Below are 11,979 nucleotides of genomic sequence, written 5' to 3'. Positions count from 1 at the left end.
ATTTTAGAGAAAACAGAAAGTGAAAAGGAGTTGGGAGTGCTATTGAGTCCTGACCTTAAATTCTAGAAATACATTATTGCCAGGAATAGAACTAACAGAGCATTAGCATTTATTTCTAGGACGGTTACAAACAAAAGTTCAGATGTAGTTATTAAACTCTATCTAGCGATAGTTAGACTCATCCTTGACCATGCGGTATAGTTTTGTTCTCCGTCCTATAGAATGGATATTAATTCACTAGAATCACTACAGAGAGGACTGAACAAAATTATAAAAATTTACCTTATGAACACAGACTTCGTCTCCTTTACTTACAATTTCTGAAAAGATGAAGAGTGCGGGGTGATCTAATAGAAGTATTCAAATGAGTCAAGGGCTTTAACAAGAGTAATGCAGGCAAGGTTATCATGTTAACACAGCAGTGGAGGATTCATAGTAATAGGTTTGAATTGGACATATTTAGGTTTAAGAAGGAAATAAGCAAGAACTGGTTTACCAACAAGGCGGTTAGCGAATGGAATAGACGTAGTAACCATGTAGTAAGTGCTGAAACCAGTGGTTGCTTTAAAAGAAGATTAGATAACAATGGATGGGGATGATAGGTGGTAATGGATATGGAACTTTCTAGTTTAGGCCTTATGGTCTCTTGCAGTCTCCTCTATTCCTGTGTTCTTACGTTCTCCTGGTTATGTTATATAGTACATACGTACTTTTACACTGTATTTATGTTATGGTACACAAAACTTGTTCACTTGTATTCTTTGACACATGCATTATGTGTTCATACCATATACTTCAGTAGAACTTGTTTACATTGTTCTTCAACACAGGTATATGTTCATATCATGTACAGTACGAGTTGAGTTTGTATTGAACATTATTCATAACATATCAATATTTTTATCATGAACATTATTATCTTATTGTATTATTATGTTGTTGTGTTACTATTTCTATTATCATCTTTAGTACTTGGAACATCAACCTAAAACTTTCTTGATCTTTCTAAGCTCATTGATGTTGACCTAAAATGGTTAATATCGTAAATAGGATTGTAGAATTTTGTAAATAAATGTCTTGTTCTATAAGTCTGCTTATGCTGATCTTATGCTGCAGAGGCCCGGGGTCTCAGAGACGGTTATGGCGTCGAAGTGCTGCAGGACCAGACTCAGCTTATGTTGCATGAGGTAAGCATAAATGAATAGATAATGAAATAGTGATAAATTAATATATTCCGGTTGATTTAAAACCATTTTATAGTAAAACATTGTCTATCACTATCAGGCTTCTCCGTTGGTTTTTATTATATATGTATTTACTTTTTTATTCACTCATCATATATATATATATATATATATATATATATATATATATATATACATATACATATATATATATATATGTATATATATATATATATATATATATATATATATATATATATATATATATATATATATATACATACATTTCGACAAGTGTAAAGACAAATGAATGGAGAGAGTGGCGTAGGGAAATTCCAGGATAGAGCAGATGCACTTTATTCTCAAACGTTTCGATAGAGTATTCTTCTTCAGAGAGAAAATTGTACAGGTAACTGAGCATGCGCTGCTTTTGTACCTATCTTGCGGATCATCTAGCGGGTCGTCTTGGAATGGAGCTCGATGATTGGTCTGTATGTGCCCCTGCGATAACCAATCCAGCCGAAGCGAATGTTAGGTTTACAAACTTTTATCTATGATTACTTGTTACTTCTAAGTTGATGTAAGCTGCCTCTATAGATTCTCTTGTATTTTTTCTGTACCAATGTGAAGTATCTCTACATTATTCAAATTGAGTAAATGGAATTGGTTCGTAGCGTGTATTATCAACAAGCTAGATGTTCTGTGGAGTCGCATGTTGTTCTTGTGTTTATTGATTCTTTTTCCGATTCCTCGTGATGTTTTGCCGAAGTAAGCTGCGTCGCATCCACCACAGGGAGTTTTATATATTACGCATGCCTTCGTTCTTTATTTCTGTGTTTATTTTTCTGGATACGATATCCTTTATCTTTCGCCATGGCGAGTGTACTATGTTTATCCTGATTCTCGGGAAGAACTTACTTTGACAAAACGTCACGAGGCGAACTTGGGCGAAACGTCTCGAGAAATCGGAGAAAAATCTATGAACGCAAGAACGACATGCGACACCACAGAGCATCTAACTCGTTAGTAATACACGCTATGAACCACGGCCATTTACTCAATTGGAATAATGTAGAGATACTTCACAATGGGATGGAAAAAATAACAAGAGAATCTATAGCAGCAGCTTACATCAATTTAGCAGTAACAGCTAATCACAGAGATGGGTTTGTAAACCTACCACGCGCATCGGCCGTATTGGTTATCTCAGGGGCACAAATAGACCAATCAGCGAGCTCCATTCCAAGACGACACGCTAGATGATCCGCTAGATATATATATAAGTACCGTACGCCCAGTTACCTGTACCATTTTCCCTTTGGAGAAGACACTGTCGAAACAATAGAGAATAAAGTGAATCTGTTCTACTATAGAGGTAAAGACAAAGAAAGATCTAGTGGAGTAGGATTCTTGATCAATCGAGAGGTTGCTGGTAACGTAGTCAAATTCAGTAGTCTGTCTGACAGGGTAGCTTGGATTGTGACTAGGCTGTGTAAAAGGTACACTCTAAAGATATTGGTGCATAAACCTGAACGGTTTATGCACCAACTTCACAGAATTCAGACGATGAAATTGAGTCCTTCTGTGATGATTTAAGTCAAGTAATGGATCAAGAAAAAAGTAAGTATACGTTGGTAATAGGAGACTTTGATGCTAAAGTAGGGAAGAAAATGGGAGATGAGACGTGCATTGGGAAATTTGGAGTAGGTGAAAGAAACGACAGAGGCGAGATGTTGGTCAATTTTGCAGAGAACTACAACATGAGGATAATGAACACTTTCTTCCAAAAGCGTGTAGGTCGTAAATGGACGTGGAGAAGTCCAAATGGAACAACAAAGAACGAAATAGACTTCATATTGGGAGATGAGAGCAAAAGTGTTGACAGTGTTACGGTCATGAATAAAGTAAACATAGGTAGTGACCATAGAATGGTAGGTTGCACAGCTAAATTCAATTTCAGACCAGAGAGAAATAAACTAATTTTGAGAGAGAAAATCAGCCTTGCAAAGGTTGATGATAGGATAATAAGCAGAAGATATTAATTTGAATTAATGAATATCATTAGGGAAAAGAAATACTCCAAAGCTACAAATGACCTAATTAAAAGAATGACCTTGCAGATTAAAAGCAGAAAAGACGAAATAGAATGAGTAGAACTAAAAGGCAAAGATTAGAGAAAAGAAAATGAAACATGAATGAAATAGAGGAAACTATTCGGAAAGGTAAAATTATTAAAGTGACCGAGCGCAGACATGCTTTAGGAAGACAGCAAATGATATGTTTGAAAGATAGAAAAGGAGAAATCATTAAATGTAGGGACAGAATGGTAAAAACAGTAGAAGAATTTTACCAAGAGCTTTACTCGTCGAAGACCGTAGTTGAGTCAGTAAATTCATGTGCAGGCGTTAGTTAGTACTGTACCAGAGATTACAAAAGAAGAAGTAGAATTTGCCCTAAAAATTATGAAACGAGGAAAAGCACCTGGGGAAGATGGTATATCGATAGATCTGTTGAAAGACGCAGGAAAATTAGTTCATATTAGATTAGCTCAATTGTAAACCCAGAGTTTCCGTCAAGAAAGCGTTCCTGATGCGTGGTGCAATGCTATAGCGATTTTGCTTCATAAAAAAGGAGACCAGAAGGACCTTAGTAACTATCGACCGATTAGCTTGCTATCAAACGTATATAAAGTATTCTCCAAGATCCTTACAAATAGACTAAGTCAAGTTTTAGATGGAAACCAACCGAGAGAACAGGCAGGCTTTAGGAGCGGATACTCGACTCTAGACCATTTGCAGGCGGTAAACCAACTAATCAAGAGAACTACAGAATACAATATACCTCTGTGTTTAGCTTTTGTAGATTACGAGAAGGCCTTTGACTCAGTAGAATAAATAGCAATACTAAACTCGCTACGCAAGCAGGGTACAAACGAACAGATCGTAAGAATTCTAGAAGAGATCTATTCGAAAGGAACCGCTCTAATTCGACTACATAAAGATACAGTAAAGATGTGATTGCAGAGTGGAGAAAAGCATGTATTTAAAGAAAAGTAGTGAGGTGAGCAGGTAGGGACAATACCTAATTAATAATTCTAAAAATTGCCAAAAAGGCTGTGTGTACAAAATTCCTTGCAAACTATGTGATAAATTGTATATCGGCCAAACGGCAAAAGATCTTTCTGTTAGTATAAAACAACACAAGAAATGTGTCAAAAATGGGATTGAGTCAAGTGCCATCTTTATACATTTAAGCACTTTTAATCACCCTATCAACTGGGAAAGAAATTTAATTGAAAGTTGTCTGATTAAATTTACAAATGATAACAACTTTAACCTTAACTTAGGATTGTATAAGATAGATAATTATATTTGTAAGGAAATAGACAATAATTACAAAATATAAGAATGCTGGACTTGTAACCCACGCCCGGACAATTCGTCCACTACCTTTCCTAGTGTAGTTCCTTATGCTGTTGTCATATTATATTATGTTTGCTGTACCATCTTTCTTTGTAATTTACACTGAATATGTAATATACGAAAGCGCTCTCCTCCGTTTGTTTATTTTCTAAAGTGGTTACCTTGCATTTATAAAACATATGTCCCTAGTGTTTTTGTTGCATATATACATGTATATATATATATATATATATATATATATATATATATATATATATATACATATATATATATATATATGTATATATATATATATATGTATATATACATATATATATATATATGTATGTATATGCATATATACTCTCTTGTTTATTCATCAATATATCTATTCTTTACTTAAGTTTATTTTTTCTTTGATATATTTTGTTCCAGTACCTTTTGACGCGCCACCCTCCTGCAGCAGCCAGAGTTCGAGCAGGAAAGCTGCTTCTTCTCCTGCCAGCTCTCTCAGGCGTGTCCTCCTCAGCCATCCAAGAGATCTTCTTCAAGAAAACCGTCGGGAACACTCCGATCGAGCGCGTCTTGTGTGATATGTTCAAGTCCAGCTAGGTTACACAAAATCACAATATCAGTTAATTCATATTCTGATACATTTTTTTTTAATTGCAATGCTGAACGTATACGTTTGATTAGTAGTAAATGAGAGAAGATGATTTTTTTTTAAGTGGAGATTAAAGGGCCATTTACACGGTCAAACTGTTTGTCAAACCCGGTTCGTCAAACAAGCGTTTGAAGTGATGTTTGACCGTGTGAATGCTGTATTTGGTTGTCAAACACGTTTGACAAACGTGTTTGACAACCAAATACCCCATTCACACGGTCAAACATCACTTCAAACGCTTGTTTGACGAACCGGGTTTGACAAACCGTTTGACCGTGTAAATGGCCCTTTAGAACTCTCACTGGACTGGCGTTTATTTACATTGCACATCGTCTTCATAAGCAAGTGTCTGCAGGTGAAATTCCCTTACCGTCATATACAATCTTAATTGTATTCATAATACATACAGAAAAAGAATGGCCATCTTCATACAAAACTGTTCATTTTTATCTAATATGTTGCAGCCCAACGATGAGTATCTGTTAGTCCTGTCCTGTATATCAGGAAGATCCATCTCCCCGTTCCCCCACTTAAAAAAATAAAATAAAATAAAAAATAATCAGTCAATATCCTTTCTCATCTTCATCTGGAGGTGCAACCCAAGGGGCTGACACTTGTTCCCGGGACTGGACCTTATCAATTTTTACTTTATGACCACATTTTGGCGTAAGGAGACTTAGTCCACTGCATAAATATATATATATATATATATATATATATATATATATATATATATATATATATATATATATATATATATATATATATATATATATGGGAGGGCCAGAGGACTGTTGCCCACCACTGTGTCACCATATAGATATCCAATGTTCGTCCTTCATCTGTGAAGATGAGCATAACTTTGGCTTGTCCAAAGTCATGACTTGCGCTTGACTTTGATGAAAGTGAAGGAGACGTTGCGAGTTGCACAGTGTCATCGTCAGCCTCACTTTCTCATCCCTACCTATCTTCAACCAGTGGCAAGACAGAGTCGAGACAACTGGTCACTTACATGACCAAGACATCAAACTAGGAAAATGCCTTTCTTCCTGATCCTATCTTCTTACTTATTTCTACATTCCAAACAAGACCTTTTAATTTTGCATATGCACAGTCACGAGGAATTTTTTGACCCACCTGAGTTAAATACTACATTGGAAATATATATCTCGTAATGGAAAAAAATCGTAGCGCGAGTCAAAAATCGTAGCGCGAGTCAAAAATCGTAGCGCGAGTCAAAAATCGTAGCGCGAGTCAAAAAATTTCCTCGTGATTGTACTCAATACAACTTCAGTGGACTGAAGATATAATCGACTGATTATGACCACAATGGAATAGTACAGGGCTAGACGGTCTCACGTTGATACTTATCATAATAATTGGTCATTTATATAAGCAGACCATGATAATTGGTCCTATTTGAATTAAATTTTGTGATATTGCGTATACCACTTAACACATGTTAAGATAAAATTGGGAGATAATTTGCTATGTATGTAGTTCTAGGAAATTTTGTAAAAAATCTAGACACTTGCCTTGTATCTCCTTCGTAAACAAGATGGCTCATTCAACAACATCATCTTTTCGACATGAATTGATATTTGTTTGACCACTGGGGGAAAAAAAAAAGTTCAAAACATATAACCAGTGACGTACTTTTCCAGAAACAAAACTATATAAGAATAAAAATGAAAAAAAAGATAAATATTTGCAATAATAGACTAGTCAAATGTTGTGAAAACATTTGTAAGATGACATATCTCTAATACCCTAGTCGTAAGTCCGACTTACAACCTACTCTTAGTTTGTATTAGTCACACAGTTTATGTGCGTAATCCAATATAACTTTACTGAGCAATACCCCTCAACGAATCATTTCCAGTCAAATTCCTAAATGCTTTTGGGATCAATACCGTAAAGGTGACGGCACAAAAGGCTAACATGCTACTTGTTTTTGTTACTTTCTTTAAGCAGAAACGACTTCGGTTACAATATTCTAGACTTCCGTAAGAGCATCTCAACAATCTGTCTAACATTCGTATTTTAGGTTTAACTTCTCTTATCTCGTCATTCAGCTTCTCATTATATGACGCAAGAGTGTATTTGACTTTTGGCAATTTGAAAAAAAACAAAAGATTGCAACCAAAGTCGTTTCTACTCAAACGCAGTAGCAAGAATGAGTAGCCTGCTAGTGTAGCGTGCCACCACCTTAGCACAAACAAAGAGATTTCATAAGAACTCCAAAGTGCATTAGACATAACGACTTTTGAACCAATATTCCGAATATTTTATTTACAGACGTATGAGTAAGATATACCTAGATGAAAGTGCACTCCTCTTTGTATATATCTCTTCACTCTGCTCGATCTTGACACAGGTGTTATATACGTCAATACCGGTTCTTTGTGCCATATATGTAATTTGACTTATGTTGCCACACCGCGCCGTAGCTACCTATTGGCCTGGGATCCCAGCATGCGTTTGTTGGTGTCTGTGTGTACGTGTTGTTGAATTTTCACTCGAGAATGTAATTCCTATTTCCATTTTTTTATATATCTTTGTGTTGCCTCGTCCCTTAGCTTTAATAACTGGTGAATACCACGGCAGTCGTCCTAAAAAAGGATTGATAATGTATTTGATTAACTTTAATGTTCATACATAGATTTTTAATTCCTTAAGTATTATTCAGATACTAATTCTCATTCATATTCTTAGTCAAATCATAATCCAGTTTTGATGATGGTGCTCCTATTCTGGAGGGACCAAAAAGGTACCTGGAAGTTATGGTCCTGCGAGATGGACGTGGGAGAGAGGCATCTCCCTTGCTGTCCATCTTCAAAATCTATCAATACTCCAACCTCATTATTATTATTATCATTGTTATTATCATCATTATTATTATCGTTGTTATTTTGTTAACACATTTCAAGGCAAAAAGCTGCATTTCTAGTCACACTGCATTGTTGATCACGTGCTAAACATGTGATTGACAGCCACTACCCTCACAGGTCAGGCTGTGACATTGCACAACCATCCCTTGCCCAAGAGAGACAGTAACAGCTTGCAATAGCAGTGGAAGTGTCTCTCATCATGAATGCAATGTAAACTCAGTCCAGCAGCACTGGAGCCTAAAACAAAACACTATACTAAATTAGCAACCTCATGTGATTACATATTACTTACTAGAAATGTAACCTTTGATCTAGAAATATACTAGAAATGCATTTATATAGCCATCATCAGAACTATATTCTGATTGAACACTAGAATATTTCCATTACTTCTAAGCTTGTTTTCATAGCACGAGGTCATCCCGATCTGGACGATTTCGCCAGTCAATCCTTGCAAATCCAGTACGTCTAGTCAGAGTTAAGGGAGAGGATTGCTTTCAAGTAATCATTGGTTACCAAATTGTATCATAAAGTTTAAATGCTCATGTTTGTTTTTTGTTACAATAAAATCCATCTTAAATATATTCCTCTTGTTTATTCATGACCTCTGCCTAGACTAGTTTTCTTCTATTGTTGTGAATACACACACACACACACACACACACACACACACTCACACACACACACACACACACACACACACACACACACACACACACACACACACACACACACACACACACACACCTCTCATGGCGCTGTGGTTAGAGCTCTGGCCTGCCACTACGGAGGTCCGGGTTCGACTCTCGCCCGGGGCTGAAATAATATCAGTATCGCAGCGCTGAGGGGTGTTACTCCAACTCTCGTGGGCGGGGAGTTGAGGGTGTGTGTGTGTATAAGGTCATAGCATTACCCATAGATCGGACCTACGAGCTCTGAGCTCTCTTCCAGGAGGGAAATAGCTGTCGATCACGAGTCAAAACACGTGATCCAAAGACCAAAGACCAAGTGACCAAGTGAATACACACACACACACAATCGTCGGATTAACGGCGAAGATTGAAACTCTGGGGGGAAAAACGCAATTTTCGTGGATTTCAACTACGAGGAAGTACCTTTTTGTATTAGTAGGGAAGGTAATGAAAGGGGAGAAGGGGAGGGATTACTGAGGGAAATGGAAGGAGATGAGGAGGGAGACGAACGGGCTCCCCCTGACAGCAGAAAAAATGTAAACAAGAGGTCTGCTGACGACACAAGGGAAATCGAAAATATCAGTAAAAGCATTAAAGTTAGAAATATAGATAAGAACAACACAATGGAAAGAGAAAATAATAATTTCCATGGATTTAATGAGGGGGGATGCCAACCTCCCCCGATTAGCAAGTCTAGAAGAAAAACTAGAGAAAATGACCAAACACTGGGAAAGTAGGTTCGGTCAACTTACACGGATAGCGCAGAGTTGATGAATTGGAAGAGTTAAAGAAGGAGAACCAAACCCTAACTAAAGAAATAGAAGAGTTAAAAAGACAGTTAAAAGAAGTAAAAGATGAGAATGAAGAATTAAAGAGGAATAATAAAGAGAATAAAGAGTCCATAGCAAAAGAAGTACAGGGTTGGAAAAAAGTCCAAGAGAATAACAAAATTGTATTTAAGGATATATTGGCACAACAGATGAAAGATCAAACTAAAGACACAATTATCAAAGTGATGAGGGAGGAAAAGAATATAGTGAGAGACTTAGCGGATAAAAAGAAATGTATAATTATATTGGGGATGGAAGAGAAGTATAATACAAATTGGACTACAAGAATAAAGGAGAAGGAGAAAGTAAATAAGATATTGGAAGTAGTTCAAGAAGATGGAACAGAAACAGAGAAAGAAATAGAAGAAATATATAGACTAGGGAAATACAATATAGATAAGACCAGACCAATTAAGATCAAATTCAGGTCACAAATAACAGCAGAGAATATCTTATCAAAAACAGGGAAACTAGCAAACAGTGAACAATTTAAACAGACATGGATAAAAAGAGAAATGAATAAAGAGGAAAGAGAGGATGAGAAAGCAAAAAGACAAGAAGCAAAGGAAAAAACGAGAAAAGAACAGAGAAAGAAAAAGAGAAATTCTATTGGAGAGTAGTGAATATGAAAGTGAGAAAATGGTACATAGCAGAGAAAAACGAAAGGGGAACAGAAAACACGATGGGAGTAGCAGAAAATTAAAAATGTCTTACACAAATATAGATGGCTTAATAACAGGCTTGAATGAACTAAATGATTACCTGAAAGAAAAAGAACCGGACATAATGGGAATTGTGATAACAACATTGAAAGGTCCATTACCACCCAATAGTGTAGGACATGGTGCATATAATTGTTGGATTAGAAACAGATAGGTAAAACAAGGGGTGGAGTTATGTTGCTGACTAAGAAGGATATAGATGTGAGGAATGTCACATATGGAAAAAATAGAGTAGAGATGATTATAATGGAAGTGGAAGACAAAGATAGGAAGAGCAGAAAGTTTGTAATAAACTATGTGCCTCCTAAAACAGTCTCGTGGGAAGAGAGAGAACATGAAAATATGTTAGAAGACACAAGGATAACATTAAGTAAGATAATGGAAGACGGAGGAAAAATAGTTATAATGGGTGACTTTAATTGTAAAGAAGTCTGCTGGGAAGAGATGACAGTAAAGGGTGGAGACGACTCATGGGAAAATGTACTAAATATGATTATTGACCATACAATGACGCAATGGATTCAAGAGAACACTAAGTATAGAAATGAAGAACAACCATCGAGACTGGACCTAATAATCACATCAGAACCTGAAATAGTGGAAAAGATTGAATATAAGACACCAATAAGTAAAAGTGACCACATATTGGTTGAAATGGAACTAAATGAGGAAAAATACATAAAAAGAAATGAACAATATAGAAAAGGAAGATTAATGTATGAAAAAAATTATAAAATAAGATAATTCTTTCAAAAAGAAGACTGGGAAAGAATATACAAAGAGGAAACTACAGTGGAAGAGAAATAGAATATTTTGACAAAATTTATAAAAAATAAAAAAATAAAAAAAAATAAAATAAAAAAAAAGGAGTGGAAAAATATGTTCCAAGACAAAAACAAGAAAAAGAATATGTAAAGTGCTGGTACAATAAAAGTTATAGGGAGTTAAAAGACAGAGGAGATAAAGCTTGGATAAAATGAAAAAAAAAAACTGAAAATGGAAAATATATACTAGTTATAGAAATGAATATGTACAAGTGTGCAGAGAAGAAAAAAGAAAATACGAAAAAGATGTCATAGAAAAATGTAAAGACCAACCAAAACTATTTTACAGATTTATAAATAACAAAGTGAAAAACAAACAAGATTTAGAGAAACTACGACAAGGAGGAGTTGAATACACAGAGGAAATAGAAATGGCAGACATTATGAACAAGCATTTTAAATCAGTGTTTACAAGGGAGAACATACAACCTAGTGATATCGAATGGGAGGAGAAAGTCCCCCCTATGAAAGAAATAGAAGTAACAAGGAATGAAATAATGAAACACTTGAGTAATCTTGATGTCAGAAAATCGCATGGACCAGATGAAATAGCAAACTGGATTTTGAGAGAATGCAGGAATGAACTGGCAGACAAAATACATAGCCTAATAAACAGTTCATTGAAAGAAGGAAAAGTTCCAAAAGATTGGAGAAGAGCAAATATAGTACCTATATACGAGTATAAAGGGGGAAACAAAGAAGACCCTACTAACTATAGACCAGTCTCTCTAACAAGCACGATAGCAAAAATTTGTGAAAGAATTATTAAAA

At 35.7% G+C, this 11,979-nt stretch overlaps 1 protein-coding gene across 6 annotated transcripts in view; it reads left to right on the top strand.

The window, feature by feature from the left end:
• LOC143035161 (photoreceptor-specific nuclear receptor-like) overlaps positions 1 to 8,724 on the top strand; it is a 69,249-nt gene extending 60,525 nt beyond the window's left edge. For all 6 annotated transcript variants that reach the window (XM_076201804.1, XM_076201801.1, XM_076201800.1 and 3 more), the window contains 2 exons: positions 1,117 to 1,187; positions 5,021 to 8,724. In XM_076201804.1, the coding sequence (XP_076057919.1) occupies positions 1,117 to 1,187; positions 5,021 to 5,197 (248 nt within the window). In that variant the 3' untranslated portion in view covers positions 5,198 to 8,724. The remainder of the gene's footprint in view (positions 1 to 1,116; positions 1,188 to 5,020) is intronic.
• The last annotated feature ends 3,255 nt before the right edge of the window (positions 8,725 to 11,979 follow it).

Source organism: Oratosquilla oratoria, chromosome 18 (genome assembly GCF_046742065.1).
Source record: "Oratosquilla oratoria isolate Oo_2021 chromosome 18, ASM4674206v1, whole genome shotgun sequence".
Classification (NCBI taxonomy): Eukaryota; Metazoa; Arthropoda; class Malacostraca; order Stomatopoda; family Squillidae; genus Oratosquilla; species Oratosquilla oratoria.
The sequence above is the reverse complement of the archived record's forward strand: the minus strand, read 5'-3'. Positions and strand labels throughout refer to the sequence as shown.